Source organism: Osmerus eperlanus, chromosome 25, assembly GCF_963692335.1.
Source record: "Osmerus eperlanus chromosome 25, fOsmEpe2.1, whole genome shotgun sequence".
Lineage (NCBI taxonomy): Eukaryota > Metazoa > Chordata > Actinopteri > Osmeriformes > Osmeridae > Osmerus > Osmerus eperlanus.
The window spans coordinates 2,953,834-2,973,049 of NC_085042.1; the positions used below are offsets into that span (position 1 = coordinate 2,953,834).

At 49.1% G+C, this 19,216-nt stretch overlaps 2 protein-coding genes across 2 annotated transcripts in view; one reads left to right on the forward strand and one right to left on the reverse strand.

Annotated features, from left to right (window-relative positions):
- Positions 1 to 31: 31 nt before the first annotated feature.
- Positions 32 to 14,015, reverse strand: rfc5 (replication factor C (activator 1) 5). The gene is made up of 11 exons (XM_062452008.1): positions 13,821 to 14,015; positions 13,246 to 13,310; positions 12,913 to 13,049; positions 12,690 to 12,769; positions 4,443 to 4,516; positions 3,470 to 3,629; positions 3,196 to 3,277; positions 2,847 to 2,976; positions 2,546 to 2,623; positions 1,017 to 1,071; positions 32 to 610 (listed from the first exon to the last, which is right to left on the reverse strand). Exons 1-11 carry the CDS (start codon positions 13,865 to 13,867, stop codon positions 511 to 513), a joined length of 1,008 nt encoding a protein of 335 aa, XP_062307992.1. The 5' UTR covers positions 13,868 to 14,015; the 3' UTR covers positions 32 to 510.
- Positions 14,016 to 15,111: 1,096 nt separating this feature from the next.
- The window catches only part of ksr2 (kinase suppressor of ras 2), a 52,554-nt gene continuing 48,449 nt past the window's right edge, over positions 15,112 to 19,216 (forward strand). The window contains exon 1 of the mRNA XM_062452111.1: positions 15,112 to 15,839. Coding sequence (XP_062308095.1) covers positions 15,663 to 15,839 — 177 coding nt within the window. The 5' untranslated portion in view covers positions 15,112 to 15,662. The remainder of the gene's footprint in view (positions 15,840 to 19,216) is intronic.

The window sequence follows — 19,216 nt, forward strand, 5'->3', positions numbered from 1 at the left end:
TGCATCTGTGTTGTAATGAACCACATAACACTGGCCTACCAAAACAATATTTTATTTCAACATAAAAATGTAACAAACAAAAAGACCCAGACAAACTGGACTGAAGGGATATTCATATACATGTTTCTGTGTATCTCATCTTGTTGCTGTCCTTAAATTGTCAATCTGACACGACTTCATGACACTCACATTATCCCCCTGAACTACAGCGCCCCCTGTTGGACAGCACCCCCAGATCAACATCTTTGAGCTAGGCAGCAGCAGCTTTTCTAGAATCTCCAGAATACTTCCTATTCTCCCCCCCCCGCCCCCCCTTCTCCTTACTTCCTTCCTCAGATGCAACATGCCTGAACATGTGGCCCTCTATACAGCTGTCAGCAGTTAGGTCACATTAGAACCGACTCCCGATAGGAGGAAGGAAGGAAGGATGTGCTTTGAGGGAGTCAAGACTCCATGTCCCAGGATGCAGCGGAAGGCCCGCTGCCGTCCCCCTCCCGGGCAGCAGGGGTTCTAGTAGGCCTCGCTCACCACCAGGTCCCTGACCGCCTGGAAGGCAGCCACGAGGCTGCTGAGCTGGATCTTCTCACTGGTGCCCGAGGCTAGCCGGTACCTGAGGAGCACAGCAGGAGCACAGCTCAGGATGGATGACGGCTTTTTGAAGTTTCTTTGCCATTTTTTCTTCATTCATTTAGTACCGCTACAGTCCATTGGGACGATTTGGTCTTGCTCCTCGTGACAATCCCTTGTAGCCTATCCAACCCAATAATAATATAAACCTATGACAAATACTGTTAAGGCCAAACTTACATGAGCTACTATACTTACTAGCAGCACATTTTATAAAGAATTTGAAAGAAAAATGAGTAATACTGAGAGCAACGTGTCGACACACCTTTATAAACTATCTACAAAAACAATCAGGGATTTTTTTCCCCTCAGATCTTTAGGGATTGGAGGCAGAGGGACCCTCCATTGTAGTTAGTGTTTATGTTCAACTCCCGAGTTATGCCACTTACTCAATGTCAGCCAGTTTGATCAGCAGGCCTATCCGGATGGCAGGGGGGAAGTCCACTGAAAGAAAACAAACTCACTCAATTATTAATGCTGCAACAAAACACAAATCCATCCAGAAAACATAAAGTCATGCAGCACAATTAGATGTGCCACAGAGTGCTCTTTTACTGGAACAACCTGCTAATTAAAACCCGCAGAGAATAAAACATTTCCAAAAAGAAGTGAAGTGGCATATATGACAGAAAGAAAACGGAAAAAGATGCACATTAAAACAAACGTGTCTGCATCTTTCTGCAGCCAAACTCGCGGGTAGCCAAGCCTCTCTCTCGCTCTCCCTCCTCTCTCTCCAGCGCCCAGCTAACGATTCCCCCTACAATGAGAACACCGGTAGCCATGGCAACCACAAGGGGTCTCCCGGGAAACCGTAGCAGGAAAAACATGTAGAGTCAGTATTCAGATGGCTGCACCACCTCCAGAACACAGGCCTGTAGCCAGAATGGAGGAGAGGAGTGGAAAGATGAAGGAGTGGAGGGATGGAGGAGAGGAGGAGTGTGAGGGGTGGAGGAGTGGAAGGGTGAGGGATGGAGGAGAGGCGTGGAGGGGTGGAGTGGATGGGGTGGAGAGATGGAGGAGTGGAGGAGAGAGATGGAGGAGAGGAAGGGTGGAGAGATGGAGGAGTGGAGGAGAGAGATGGAGGAGAGGAAGGGTGGAGAGATGGAGGAGTGGAGGAGAGAGATGGAGGAGAGGAAGGGTGGAGAGATGGAGGAGTGGAGGAGAGAGATGGAGGAGAGGAAGGGTGGAGAGATGGAGGAGTGGAGGAGAGAGATGGAGGAGTGGAGGAGAGGAAGGGTGGAGATGGAGGAGTGGAGGAGAGAGATGGAGGAGAGGAAGGGTGGAGAGATGGAGGAGTGGAGGAGAGAGATGGAGGAGAGGAAGGGTGGAGAGATGGAGGAGTGGAGGAGAGAGATGGAGGAGTGGAGGAGAGAGAGGGAGGAGTGGAGGAGAGGAAGGGTGGAGATGGAGGAGTGGAGGAGAGAGATGGAGGAGAGGAAGGGTGGAGATGGAGGAGTGGAGGAGAGAGATGGAGGAGTGGAGGAGAGGAAGGGTGTAGAGATGGTGGAGTGGAGAACAGGAGTGAAGAGGTGGAGAGATGGAGGGGTGGAAGTGTGGAGGTAGAGAGGTCAAGTTGTGGAAGTGTAGTTTTAACAGGGGTGCACTACCGAACTGATGCTGTCTCCATGTCTGTGACAGTGTGAGACCAGCAGACTGTGTTTCTGTGACAGTGTGAGACCAGCAGACTGTGTTTCTGTGACAGTGTGAGACCAGCAGACTGTGTTTCTGGGACAGTGTGAGACCAGCAGACTGTGTTTCTGGGACAGTGTGAGACCAGCAGACTGTGTTTCTGGGACAGTGTGAGACCAGCAGACTGTGTTTCTGGGACAGTGCGAGACCAGCAGACTGTGTGTGCATGTGTGTGTGACGAGCAGACTGCGTGTGGAGCAGGTGACCAGGGGGCAGGTGGTGTCGTCACCTCTGTGGACCAGCAGGTGAACCTCGGTCACGATGTCCTGGAGGGCCAGACCTTTCAGAGTCTTCAGCTGGAGGATCTCTGAACAGGGAGCAGCTAAGGATGACCACACACAAAACCAATCCACGCCCCCCGGTGTCACCTCACCCAGCTGCAGCATTTTCCTTCCTTCCTCCTGTCCTTCCATCCATCCATCTATCCATTCATCTCCACTCTAGAGTCATCATCACCCTCCCCACTCCCAGGCTAGCCTGTGATGTCTCCAGGATGCCCCAGCAGGGGTCGGACCCAGCAGAGAGGATACGATTGTAGGCTGTGGTGAAGTCCTTGTTGAGGGCCCAGTCCAGGATATTGGCGATGTCCGAGGGGAGGGGGTGGCCGGTGCATGTGTACACCGTGTCTCCACACACCTTCCCATAGGCCATATTGGTGCTCTGAGGGACGAATCAGAAGGCCAGGATCGTTAGGACGGTCCTTCTGACAACGTTTGTGATGGTTCATATTTCTGTTATCATGCTACACTTTGAGCAGGACTTCCCATAGCACAAAGGGAACGTTGGATGAAAGGGGAAGAAATCGAAACGAGGAAGTGCTTGCAGGGTCCGTTTCGGTGGACGTTTCCGGAAACAGAGTGACAGAGTTCCTGGTCCTACCTGCAGGATGTTCAGGGATCTCCTCATGTCCCCCGACGACAGCGACACCACCGCCTTCATCCCGTCATCCGTGATGTCGATGCTGCAAACATGTCACCAGGGAGCCAGGGGTCAAACAGGGTTAAGCTACACATATATGCGTGTGCATGTGGTTATGCATGCGTGTGTAAGCAAGTCCTAACCACAGACATCCACATGGGTTAATCCAACGAGTTAAGCAAAACTACCAACAGTAGACCCCCACACACACGCACACACACACAGACACACACACCTCTCCTGCTGGATGACGTGCTGGAGGCGAGGGATCATCTGTTCTTGGGACAGCGGGCCGAAGCGGAACCTGGTGCAGCGAGACTGCAGCGCTGGGATGATCTTAGACAGGTAGTTACAGATCAGACAGAAGCGCACGTTCTCCGTGAACTTCTCAATGACTGCGACCGGACAGAGGCAGGAGGGAGGGAGGGAGAGGTAGAGAGAGGTAGAGAGATATATAGAGAGAGAGATTGAGGGAGAGAGAGAGAAGAGGAGAGAGAGAATGGAAAGAGATAGAGGAGGAGGAATGAGAGAACAGTAATGAACTCTTTGTGTAGCTAAGACATTGTTAACATTCTCTTTCAGTAGGTACTACAACAACAGACAAGGTGCAATAACCATGTGATACTAAACACGTGATGTAATAACCATGTGTCATAACCGTGTGGTAGTGCGCGATAGCCATGTCATCATGTGTTAATGTGTCATAACCTTGTGGTGGTGTGATAACCATGTAATCATGTGTGAATGTGCCATAACCACATGGTGGTGTGATAACCATGAAGTCATGTGTGAATGGTCCATAACCACATGGTGGTGTGATAACCATGAAGTCATGTGTGAATGGTCCATAACCACATGGTGGTGTGATAACCATGAAGTCATGTGTGAATGGTCCATAACCACATGGTGGTGTGATAACCATGAAGTCATGTGTGAATGGTCCATAACCACATGGTGGTGTGTGATAACCATGTAATCATGTGTTCATGTGTCATAACCACATGGGGGGGGGGTGATAACCATGTAATCATGTGTTCATGTGTCATAACCACATGGGGGGGGTGATAACGGTGCATGGCTCCTCTCTGCCCCATCTCCTCTCTCCCGTTGGCTGGGAGCGCTCTGCCACTCAGACGCAGCCAACAGGCCATCTGCTCAGCTGCCCATTTGGCGGCGAGCGTGCCCGCCCCGAACCAGCAGATGGTTACCTCGCCGCAATGCATTCTGGGCGTCCTGGGTCATGGCATCCGCCTCGTCCAGTATCACCAACTTGAAGCCCCTCCTGGGAATGGGAACACACATCACTGAGCAGGCCAGGGCTGCAGTCTATTGAGGGTACACTGTGGGGAGGACTACACTGTGGGGAGGACTACACTGTGGGGAGGACTACACTGTGGGGAGGACTACACTGTAGGGAGGACTACACTGTGGGGAGGACTACACTGTGGGGAGGACTACACTGTAGGGAGGACTACACTGTAGGGAGGACTACACTGTGGGGAGGACTACACTGTGGGGAGGACTACACTGTAGGGAGGACTACACTGTGGGGAGGACTACACTGTGGGGAGGACTACACTGTGGGGAGGACTACACTGTAGGGAGGACTACACTGTGGGGAGGACTACACTGTGGGGAGGACTACACTGTAGGGAGGACTACACTGTGGGGAGGACTACACTGTGGGGAGGACTACACTGTGGGGATGACTACACTGTAGGGAGGACTACACTGTGGGGATGACTACACTGTAGGGATGACTACACTGTGGGGAGGACTACACTGTAGGGATGACTACACTGTGGGGATGACTACACTGTAGGGATGACTACACTGTGGGGAGGACTACACTGTGGGGAGGACTACACTGTAGGGATGACTACACTGTGGGGATGACTACACTGTGGGGATGACTACACTGTAGGGATGACTACACTGTGGGGATGACTACACTGTAGGGAGGACTACACTGTAGGGATGACTACACTGTAGGGATGACTACACTGTGGGGAGGACTACACTGTGGGGAGGACTACACTGTAAGGAGGACTACACTGTGGGGATGACTACACTGTGGGGATGACTACACTGTGGGGAGGACTACACTGTAGGGAGGACTACACTGTGGGGAGGACTACACTGTAGGGATGACTACACTGTGGGGATGACTACACTGTGGGGATGACTACACTGTGGGGAGGACTACACTGTGGGGAGGACTACACTGTAGGGATGACTACACTGTAGGGAGGACTACACTGTGGGGATGACTACACTGTGGGGATGACTACACTGTGGGGAGGACTACACTGTAGGGAGGACTACACTGTAGGGATGACTACACTGTGGGGAGGACTACACTGTAGGGAGGACTACACTGTGGGGATGACTACACTGTAGGGATGACTACACTGTGGGGAGGACTACACTGTAGGGATGACTACACTGTGGGGATGACTACACTGTGGGGATGACTACACTGTAGGGATGACTACACTGTGGGGAGGACTACACTGTAGGGATGACTACACTGTGGGGAGGACTACACTGTGGGGAGGACTACACTGTGGGGATGACTACACTGTGGGGAGGACTACACTGTGGGGATGACTACACTGTAGGGATGACTACACTGTAGGGATGACTACACTGTAGGGATGACTACACTGTAGGGATGACTACACTGTAGGGATGACTACACTGTGGGGAGGACTACACTGTGGGGAGGACTACACTGTGGGGAGGACTACACTGTAGGGATGACTACACTGTGGGGAGGACTACACTGTAGGGATGACTACACTGTAGGGATGACTACACTGTAGGGATGACTACACTGTGAGGAGGACTACACTGTGGGGATGACTACACTGTAGGGATGACTACACTGTAGGGATGACTACACTGTGGGGAGGACTACACTGTGGGGAGGACTACACTGTGGGGAGGACTACACTGTGGGGAGGACTACACTGTAGGGAGGACTACACTGTGGGGAGGACTACACTGTAGGGAGGACTACACTGTAGGGATGACTACACTGTAGGGATGACTACACTGTAGGGATGACTACACTGTGGGGAGGACTACACTGTAGGGATGACTACACTGTAGGGATGACTACACTGTAGGGATGACTACACTGTGGGGAGGACTACACTGTAGGGATGACTACACTGTGGGGAGGACTACACTGTAGGGATGACTACACTGTGGGGAGGACTACACTGTGGGGAGGACTACACTGTGGGGAGGACTACACTGTAGGGATGACTACACTGTGGGGAGGACTACACTGTGGGGAGGACTACACTGTGGGGAGGACTACACTGTGGGGAGGACTACACTGTGGGGAGGACTACACTGTAGGGAGGACTACACTGTAGGGATGACTACACTGTAGGGATGACTACACTGTGGGGAGGACTACACTGTGGGGAGGACTACACTGTGGGGAGGACTACACTGTAGGGATGACTACACTGTGGGGAGGACTACACTGTAGGGAGGACTACACTGTAGGGAGGACTACACTGTAGGGAGGACTACACTGTGGGGAGGACTACACTGTGGGGAGGACTACACTGTAGGGATGACTACACTGTGGGGAGGACTACACTGTAGGGAGGACTACACTGTAGGGAGGACTACACTGTGGGGAGGACTACACTGTAGGGAGGACTACACTGTGGGGAGGACTACACTGTGGGGAGGACTACACTGTAGGGATGACTACACTGTGGGGAGGACTACACTGTAGGGAGGACTACACTGTAGGGAGGACTACACTGTGGGGAGGACTACACTGTAGGGAGGACTACACTGTGGGGAGGACTACACTGTAGGGAGGACTACACTGTAGGGATGACTACACTGTGGGGAGGACTACACTGTGGGGATGACTACACTGTGGGGAGGACTACACTGTGGGGAGGACTACACTGTAGGGAGGACTACACTGTGGGGATGACTACACTGTAGGGATGACTACACTGTAGGGAGGACTACACTGTAGGGATGACTACACTGTAGGGATGACTACACTGTGGGGAGGACTACACTGTGGGGAGGACTACACTGTGGGGATGACTACACTGTAGGGATGACTACACTGTGGGGAGGACTACACTGTGGGGAGGACTACACTGTGGGGATGACTACACTGTAGGGATGACTACACTGTGGGGAGGACTACACTGTGGGGAGGACTACACTGTGGGGATGACTACACTGTAGGGAGGACTACACTGTAGGGATGACTACACTGTAGGGATGACTACACTGTGGGGAGGACTACACTGTGGGGAGGACTACACTGTGGGCAGGACTACACTGTAGGGAGGACTACACTGTGGGGATGACTACACTGTGGGGATGACTACACTGTGGGGAGGACTACACTGTAGGGAGGACTACACTGTAGGGATGACTACACTGTGGGGAGGACTACACTGTAGGGAGGACTACACTGTGGGGATGACTACACTGTAGGGATGACTACACTGTGGGGAGGACTACACTGTAGGGATGACTACACTGTGGGGATGACTACACTGTGGGGATGACTACACTGTAGGGATGACTACACTGTGGGGAGGACTACACTGTAGGGATGACTACACTGTGGGGAGGACTACACTGTGGGGAGGACTACACTGTGGGGATGACTACACTGTGGGGAGGACTACACTGTGGGGATGACTACACTGTAGGGATGACTACACTGTAGGGATGACTACACTGTAGGGATGACTACACTGTAGGGATGACTACACTGTAGGGATGACTACACTGTGGGGAGGACTACACTGTGGGGAGGACTACACTGTGGGGAGGACTACACTGTAGGGATGACTACACTGTAGGGATGACTACACTGTAGGGATGACTACACTGTGAGGAGGACTACACTGTGGGGATGACTACACTGTAGGGATGACTACACTGTAGGGATGACTACACTGTGGGGAGGACTACACTGTGGGGAGGACTACACTGTGGGGAGGACTACACTGTGGGGAGGACTACACTGTAGGGAGGACTACACTGTGGGGAGGACTACACTGTAGGGAGGACTACACTGTAGGGATGACTACACTGTAGGGATGACTACACTGTAGGGATGACTACACTGTGGGGAGGACTACACTGTAGGGATGACTACACTGTAGGGATGACTACACTGTAGGGATGACTACACTGTGGGGAGGACTACACTGTAGGGATGACTACACTGTGGGGAGGACTACACTGTAGGGATGACTACACTGTGGGGAGGACTACACTGTGGGGAGGACTACACTGTGGGGAGGACTACACTGTAGGGATGACTACACTGTGGGGAGGACTACACTGTGGGGAGGACTACACTGTGGGGAGGACTACACTGTGGGGAGGACTACACTGTGGGGAGGACTACACTGTAGGGAGGACTACACTGTAGGGATGACTACACTGTAGGGATGACTACACTGTGGGGAGGACTACACTGTGGGGAGGACTACACTGTGGGGAGGACTACACTGTAGGGATGACTACACTGTGGGGAGGACTACACTGTAGGGAGGACTACACTGTAGGGAGGACTACACTGTAGGGAGGACTACACTGTGGGGAGGACTACACTGTGGGGAGGACTACACTGTAGGGATGACTACACTGTGGGGAGGACTACACTGTAGGGAGGACTACACTGTAGGGAGGACTACACTGTGGGGAGGACTACACTGTAGGGAGGACTACACTGTGGGGAGGACTACACTGTGGGGAGGACTACACTGTAGGGATGACTACACTGTGGGGAGGACTACACTGTAGGGAGGACTACACTGTAGGGAGGACTACACTGTGGGGAGGACTACACTGTAGGGAGGACTACACTGTGGGGAGGACTACACTGTAGGGAGGACTACACTGTAGGGATGACTACACTGTGGGGAGGACTACACTGTGGGGATGACTACACTGTGGGGAGGACTACACTGTGGGGAGGACTACACTGTAGGGAGGACTACACTGTGGGGATGACTACACTGTAGGGATGACTACACTGTAGGGAGGACTACACTGTAGGGATGACTACACTGTAGGGATGACTACACTGTGGGGAGGACTACACTGTGGGGAGGACTACACTGTGGGGATGACTACACTGTAGGGATGACTACACTGTGGGGAGGACTACACTGTGGGGAGGACTACACTGTGGGGATGACTACACTGTAGGGATGACTACACTGTGGGGAGGACTACACTGTGGGGAGGACTACACTGTGGGGATGACTACACTGTAGGGAGGACTACACTGTAGGGATGACTACACTGTAGGGATGACTACACTGTGGGGAGGACTACACTGTGGGGAGGACTACACTGTGGGCAGGACTACACTGTAGGGATGACTACACTGTGGGGAGGACTACACTGTGGGGAGGACTACACTGTAGGGATGACTACACTGTGGGGAGGACTACACTGTGGGGAGGACTACACTGTAGGGATGACTACACTGTGGGGAGGACTACACTGTAGGGAGGACTACACTGTGGGGAGGACTACACTGTGGGGAGGACTACACTGTAGGGATGACTACACTGTGGGGAGGACTACACTGTAGGGATGACTACACTGTGGGGAGGACTACACTGTAGGGAGGACTACACTGTGGGGAGGACTACACTGTAGGGATGACTACACTGTGGGGAGGACTACACTGTAGGGAGGACTACACTGTGGGGAGGACTACACTGTAGGGATGACTACACTGTGGGGAGGACTACACTGTAGGGATGACTACACTGTAGGGATGACTACACTGTAGGGAGGACTACACTGTAGGGAGGACTACACTGTGGGGAGGACTACACTGTAGGGATGACTACACTGTGGGGAGGACTACACTGTAGGGATGACTACACTGTGGGGAGGACTACACTGTGGGGAGGACTACACTGTAGGGATGACTACACTGTAGGGAGGACTACACTGTAGGGATGACTACACTGTGGGGAGGACTACACTGTGGGGATGACTACACTGTGGGGATGACTACACTGTGGGGATGACTACACTGTAGGGATGACTACACTGTAGGGATGACTACACTGTAGGGATGACTACACTGTGGGGATGACTACACTGTAGGGATGACTACACTGTGGGGAGGACTACACTGTAGGGATGACTACACTGTGGGGAGGACTACACTGTAGGGATGACTACACTGTGGGGATGACTACACTGTGGGGATGACTACACTGTAGGGATGACTACACTGTAGGGAGGACTACACTGTGGGGAGGACTACACTGTAGGGATGACTACACTGTGGGGAGGACTACACTGTGGGGATGACTACACTGTAGGGATGACTACACTGTGGGGAGGACTACACTGTAGGGATGACTACACTGTGGGGATGACTACACTGTAGGGATGACTACACTGTGGGGAGGACTACACTGTAGGGATGACTACACTGTGGGGATGACTACACTGTGGGGATGACTACACTGTGGGGATGACTACACTGTAGGGATGACTACACTGTAGGGAGGACTACACTGTGGGGAGGACTACACTGTAGGGATGACTACACTGTGGGGAGGACTACACTGTAGGGATGACTACACTGTAGGGATGACTACACTGTGGGGAGGACTACACTGTGGGGAGGACTACACTGTAGGGATGACTACACTGTGGGGATGACTACACTGTAGGGATGACTACACTGTGGGGAGGACTACACTGTGGGGAGGACTACACTGTAGGGATGACTACACTGTGGGGAGGACTACACTGTGGGGAGGACTACACTGTGGGGAGGACTACACTGTAGGGATGACTACACTGTGGGGAGGACTACACTGTAGGGATGACTACACTGTGGGGATGACTACACTGTGGGGAGGACTACACTGTAGGGAGGACTACACTGTAGGGAGGACTACACTGTAGGGAGGACTACACTGTAGGGATGACTACACTGTAGGGATGACTACACTGTGGGGAGGACTACACTGTAGGGATGACTACACTGTGGGGATGACTACACTGTAGGGAGGACTACACTGTAGGGATGACTACACTGTGGGGAGGACTACACTGTGGGGAGGACTACACTGTAGGGATGACTACACTGTAGGGATGACTACACTGTGGGGAGGACTACACTGTAGGGATGACTACACTGTAGGGAGGACTACACTGTAGGGATGACTACACTGTGGGGAGGACTACACTGTGGGGAGGACTACACTGTGGGGAGGACTACACTGTGGGGAGGACTACACTGTAGGGATGACTACACTGTAGGGATGACTACACTGTGGGGAGGACTACACTGTAGGGAGGACTACACTGTAGGGAGGACTACACTGTAGGGATGACTACACTGTAGGGATGACTACACTGTGGGGAGGACTACACTGTAGGGATGACTACACTGTGGGGATGACTACACTGTAGGGAGGACTACACTGTAGGGATGACTACACTGTGGGGAGGACTACACTGTAGGGATGACTACACTGTAGGGATGACTACACTGTGGGGAGGACTACACTGTAGGGATGACTACACTGTGGGGATGACTACACTGTGGGGAGGACTACACTGTAGGGATGACTACACTGTGGGGAGGACTACACTGTAGGGAGGACTACACTGTAGGGAGGACTACACTGTAGGGATGACTACACTGTGGGGATGACTACACTGTAGGGAGGACTACACTGTAGGGATGACTACACTGTGGGGAGGACTACACTGTAGGGATGACTACACTGTAGGGATGACTACACTGTGGGGAGGACTACACTGTGGGGATGACTACACTGTGGGGATGACTACACTGTGGGGAGGACTACACTGTAGGGATGACTACACTGTGGGGAGGACTACACTGTAGGGATGACTACACTGTAGGGAGGACTACACTGTAGGGATGACTACACTGTAGGGAGGACTACACTGTAGGGATGACTACACTGTGGGGAGGACTACACTGTAGGGATGACTACACTGTAGGGATGACTACACTGTAGGGATGACTACACTGTAGGGATGACTACACTGTAGGGAGGACTACACTGTAGGGATGACTACACTGTGGGGAGGATTACACTGTAGGGAGGACTACACTGTAGGGAGGACTACACTGTAGGGATGACTGCGTTGCCCCCCCCACTGTTCTCATCCTTACACAGCACCATAGCCCATGGCAACGTACTTAAAAAAAAGAAGGGAAGCTGAATAAAAACGCAGTTTCAAAACCGTCGACCAACTAAGAATGTCCGTCTAGTCTTACGTCATGTCTTACGAGTAGCTGCATGGGAGCAATAAAGCATGAGAGGTGTTTGTCGAAGGTATTTAACGGGCAACTGGGAAACTCAATATGGTCTGGTGTAAGTGTTAGGCGTTGGATCTGTTATTATGTGTTGTCAGGGGCTCACTTGAATATGGTCCTGGTGCTGGCGAAGCTGAGGATGGGGCCTCGCACCACGTCGATCCCCCTGTCGTCGGACGCGTTCAGCTGGAGGGAGAGCAGCATCGTGAACGCCTGCTCACCTTACCAGATGGCGTTACTTCTGTCAACACCACCACCCCCCCACCCCCACCCGGGGAAACAATAAAGTTCTACTGTACTCGACTGAACGCGAACATGTCTCTGCTTACCTCCAGAACCATGGAGTTGAACTCCTTCTCCTTGTAGAGCTGCCTGGCACAGGCTAGGATGGTGGAGGTCTTGCCTGTCCCGGGAGGGCCGTAGAAGAGGAGGTGCGGGAGCTTCTCTTCACTAATGAACTTCTGGACTGGTGGTGGTGGGGGGGGGGCATGTTTAAATTAGAAGTTGTTCTATTTAGGCAAGGTAGTTTTCAAAGACTGGTTTGACTTAAATCAGTTGGTTGTCAAATATTTAAGCAATTCTAAACTAGACTTGAGAAAAACTCGTTCTGAAACTGAGAATTACACAAGCAGATGAATTATACACCCATGTCCTGCACTTACTAGTGCTTAAAATGTCCTTGTGAGAGATCAAGTCATCGAGAGTTTGCGGTCTGTATTTCTCAACCCTGCAATGAGACAGTGACATCAATACAGTGTTTTCAAATATCTGACAGATGTTGACAAACACTATAAATGCATTACACAACCAGTCAACCCCTTTACTGTTACCTAAATGTCAACACAAATGTCAAATTCCAAGGAATGACAAAAAATAAGGATGCTTAACTAGCAAGCAAGATATTAAGCTAAGATATCAAGCTAACGTATTAGCGAAAATATAGATATAGCTACAGTACTACTAATACTGTCAGTAGTGTCCAGCCGTCCTCTTTTTAACAGAATATGAACCGTAGCTAACTGTGAACATACAATTAGAACACCACAATGCTAATATCTACATACTTGATAAGGTCATGTGTAACATAAGAATATAGTTCATATACAATATTAGCTAATCAGTTTGGCCTATACCCGCATCATAACATCAGACATAAGCTATCTATCTACCTACTAGCTTCCTAGGAAAACTTCGCTCTTGACACTGCTAAGCTACCCTGGTTTGACAATCAACTCACCATGGCAAATTTCTGGACTGCAACGACGTTCTGCTTGTCGATGCCATGTGAATGATGTGATATTTTATCAAGCCTAATGCAAGTTAAGATAAACAATAAGTTGACAATGTTTTGGAGCTCTATCTAAAAACCCTTGGCGCGGTGTTCTTCAACGTGTGCGTGAGACGTCAGAGCCAAATCTGTCTAGGTCCAATCAGGAACGGCTCCGGCTAGGGAGAATTGCATATATTATTTTACGCGCCAAATGAAATCGAGGCTCAACATTGATGTTACAAATACGTTGAACACAATGCAGCCTATCAAATCATATTTGATTTGTGTAGCCCTTTTTGCCAACAAATGCCAAAGAGGGCGTCACAGATGCCCACTGATCAGCGCCTATAACCAACTTAATAAAGTAATATTTGACATAAATGGTAAAAACAGCATGGGAATCTGGAACAGTATTACCTTCTGAAAAGATACATTAATATCTATATATGGATATTAGTGGTTATAGCCGAAGTACAATAGTGGCAGTAGTACTACAAAATATAAGGGCGTCAAAAGAGAAAAGGTGTGACCCGTTAGGCCTGTGTAGGACAGAAACAAACGAGCCTTTTCAGCTCAGCTAGACACAATGCTGCTTGATGTCTCTGCAGGTGACACTGAGGAAATGTCAGAAAAATGTTAGACCAGTGACCAGCGGCCTCATTGAAGATGACACGCTCGTGTACTGCCCTGGATGCCCCCTATTTGTTTACCTCCCGCCCACCAACAAAAGAGCACAAATTGTCACAACGCATAACTCAGGTAAAGTTTTAGGGCTATGCGTTCTCGTCCATCTGAGCATGAGGTAACCAATGAAATCCCGCAGTACAGTTTGTCTGAAGTGTGTGCTCAAGTGGCATGAAGCATGTGCGTGACATGTGAGGGAGAGAGAGAGAGAGAGAGAGAGAGAGAGAGAGAGAGAGATAGAGAGAGAGAGAGAGAGAGAGAAAGAGAGAGAGAGAAAGAGAGAGAGAGAGAGGCTGGCTGAAATTGTCTGTGTGTCAGGTTAAATAATGTATCCTAAAGTAGCCTAGACTACCCTACCCTAGACGACCCCAAAAAATAGCAGCCTCCTATAATATACATCTGACAAGATATTTCATTCGATGTTGTATGGGAAACTGGCATGTGAGTTCTGGATTGCTGCTCATAACAAGGGTTCAGGTTGCCACTTCGATGACAGCAAAAAGCACGCATTCTCAATCGCCGCACTGATACGCATCTCGCGAGATCTCACTCAGCATCTCGGTGGTGCCTCTCCTCCTGTTCCCCTCGGCCGTGCGGTGCTGCTGCTGTGGATTTGATTGACAGGAAACATGTCGGTGTGGTTGGAGCGAACCTGGATGCAGCTGCCAGCTCAGGAGACGGGGAGTACCTGCGCCCAGTTCACAGATCTCCTTTAAAATGACAATGCGACGCTCGCTAACAAGCGATCCGTTGGTGACGAAGCGTTGAACAGCTTGTTACATCTTCTCAAAATGAACAACCGCTAACTGGATTGAGCTAATTCAAGCGCTCTGCTCAGATTTGTGTTTCTGCCTGTGCATCTTCATAGTGTGTGTGATATCGCCTCAGCATCAACACTCAATCAGAGACACCTTGATGAAACACCAGGAAATACGCGGACTGCTGCAATGGAGTCGTCTCTCACACATCTCAAGTCTCGTATATGAAACCTTCATACTACAATGTCATCACACCTTGGTTGGCATTTTGCAGCTTCTTCTATCTGATGGGGTTTTCCACTTTTAGTTTCGGTGTAGAATTTTTGTAAGTGCAGATAAAAAAATTAACGACCACTGCTGGCAAACTATGGACGAAGAGAATATGACAAAAAGCGAAGAGCAGCATCTTAGTTTGGAAAAAGCCTTGCAACAGTGCGAGTTGGTGCAGAACATGATAGACATTAGCATCTCCAGTTTGGAGGGGTTACGAACCAAATGTGCCACATCCAACGACTTGACACAGAAAGAAATACGAACGTTGGAGGTAAGCGCAAATGACACACAGTTACAACCCAAATCAGTATGACATGTACTAGGCTATTTATTCCATGTCAATGTGCACAGTATTAAGTGGTTGGGCTGTGAAATGGTTGTCTATGGCATAGACATAGGCTCTATGCTATAAGGTTGTAGACTTAGTGTTGAACATCTATCTGTTTTGTTCAGGGTAATAAATCTAGCAGCAGAAGCTGCAGCGAGCTGCAGAGAGCTTGCGCATTCTGCAGGTGGTGTAGAGAAGGTGGATCAACCATTCTTCTCCATCACAATTCTCCCTTTAAACGCCGAGGCCTACACATTCTTTGTTTACGATTCATTACTCTTCCTGCGCGTCTGTCAACGGCACGGCAACTAGTAGGCTATACACAAGAGTATATTAGCGAAATTGCTTAAAAATATTGTGATCCGTTTAATTGGCCCACAGGGAATTCCGTAAATTGCGTTATGTAATGGCCATGATATTGGGGGCTGTGATAGCCTATCAAAACACATTGCCGACAGATTTGTTGCTACAAAAATAAATTAAACACTGCTGGTTCACGCATTTGTATAATTCTAAGCCAGCAACTCCCTGCTAGACCACAGCCGGTTGGTTTTAAATGGAGACATACATTTACTGTAGGCCTCAGCCCACCTGATGACTTCACCGAGTAAAGAAGACAATTTATTAGTACTGCAGGAAACGTGTCTTTTATGAGGTTGACGTTAGACTGTCTGACTGACTGAAACGGCAGTATGCCTTTTTCGTTGTCAGTCATGACACTCATTCCTTATAGAGTGGTCATCTCATAGGCCTACTTTGTTATTTTTTGTGTAGCAAAACCCCCAGAGTCGTCATTGTGGCCTTATACATACTCTAAATGTACAGGTCCTGCCTTATGTAAAGAATTTATCACTAAAATGACTCAAAGTCAATATCGGCATATGGCAGTTGATTATATCCTGCTGTCTTTTTATTTTGCACAATTTCCACTTTTTCGGAGACACTGAAATTGCTCTTTTAATGGTCAGGAAAAACCTGCTGTTAGTGGCTGTGAGACCTTCCAACAGGGCCGTGTATCATCATTTCTCTCCTCTGAACTTTCCCATCGGTTTGGTTATAGCTCTCCCGTGCGGCAAGTCAGAGGTTTAAATCCCACCTGTTGGATATCCACATTGACAGGAGCAGGATGGAAACATACGTAGAGATGTGACGCTGCCTAGTGACCTCCTTTCCTCTCAGTGGAGGTTACACACCCAGTCCCAGCTGACTCAAGCCCCGCCTCCATCCACAACGACTCGGAGGAACTGTATGAGATAGCGTTGAGCGAAAAGAGAAGATAACAAACTAGGAGCAAGGAGGAACTCGGATGTCAAAGTGGCAGTGGAGACCAGAGAAAGGAAGAGCATTAACAGTTCTTTTGTGTGGGAATAAATACAGATTTTCACGTGTTAAATATACCCCTTCAGAACACGCTCATGTCAAGATTAGGTAAAAACAAAAATGTTCTGTCAACTGTATTGACATTGAGGCTGAGGTTCAGACAGTTAATAATCCTTTTCTTCTTAAAAAAGAATAAAGACTTTGCACCTCTTACTCTATCTGTTACCAGTGTCTCACAGTCCCGAAGCTGGGACACACTGAGGTGTGTTTAATTTAACACCACTGCTCATCCTGACTAGGGAGAGCTGTGGCTCTGTACCATCGTTGTACGGGGCTAGGACATCTAAAGCCACATTCAAACTGACTGTTGGCGAGATTCATACACCTACTGTCACTGGCCGCAGGGCAAATTAAATGATCCACTATGTTCAGTAGTTTTGTGTATTACAGAGCCTAAGGTGGTAGTGTGATGGGATGAATCATGGTAGTTTATTCTGGTCGTTTTAGTCCAGGTCTTAGGGTACTCTACTGTGACAGTTACGGACCAGTTTAGGAATAGATCTACTTTAATTACCTTTCAACAACGACACCAGCAGTGTCATGAGGCAGCCTGGCCGCGTACACACACACACACTTACAGTGATAAATAAACTGACCCGAAAAACACATAGCAACACACATACGTTTGTTGCCACTTTCAGTCAATTGCATCATATCATGGTCTTGTGAAATAAACATTACTGACAATTTCCAAATGTCTAGCAGTTTCAGTCGCTCCACCTGTTTTAACACATACCCCTTCAAACAGGACAGGATGACATTGTTGGGGCCTGAAGGGAACTGTTTACCGTCACATGTTGTAGAAGTCTGTTGATTTCTCAGACATGATCAAATATTCAGAGGATACAGAGCAAGAATCCCAAAAATACTCCAATGACACCGCCCCTACAGTGTTAGCCCTGTCTATAGCCTAGTAGTCCTAATTGTTGTGGTTATGTAAATCGTGCCGTCTTGAAGAAGGAAATTGGTCAGAACGAAAGTTGCAGAATGGGAGCAGATTCTGTAGCACTTCCCTTAACTAGGTCTGTCAATTATTAAATTATCGGTTAGTCAAATTGATCACAATCATTATGTAGAAGGTTTTCACCCACATAAAAGGAATTTTGTGCTAAATATCGCTAAGTAGCCTATAGATTATACATTTGGTGTTTTTCTATTAGTTGTCTGACTCTTCCCTACAGCTTGACAGCTCTAGTAAAAATTCTGTTGCATATCATTTTAAGACAGTCATTTGTTGCATAATTTCAGCATGTTTAAGCGTATTATTTTTTCTATCAACTAATTAACCGTCTTGAACCATATTATGTAGACCTACGTTATTTTATCAGGTGCCAAACAATACTGTTAGCACAAGCTATTTAAATGTAGAAATTACAGCCTAATAATTAGGCTAAATGTGAAGCAGCAGGTGAAGTGAAACATTATGTTCCTAGTGTTTTTGATTTGCTCATATCCTACTTTCCGTTAGCTGTCGTTGTAATTAACAACATTACGAAGCAGTAATGTCACGTTAGGGACCTAAACCAAACGGAAAAAGAGAGCCAAAAGCTTCACTAAGACGATTTGTCAATTTTGTTACAAAAACGTTGCGGTCAAAGCTAACCAGGTGTTGATCCAACGAAAATGAACAACAGATCTTTAATCACAAGTAATATAATTGTATGGCAGTAAAAAGGCAACTAAAATGCCTTGTTTGAGACAGCCTTACTCTCAACATACATGGCTTCCATCCATACCACCTTGAATTCAACTGTCAGAAACTTGTCCTGGTATTCAATCGAGAACCCTTAATGAGACGGACTCACCTGTTCTGACGTAAAATACCAAGGTGACGTCTTTCTCTCCAATCTCACTGTCTTCATCAGTACGCCTATATTACAGGCCTGGAGTGTTGCCAAATGTTTAACACCACCTTTCTGGAAACGCAATACTCCTGTTTA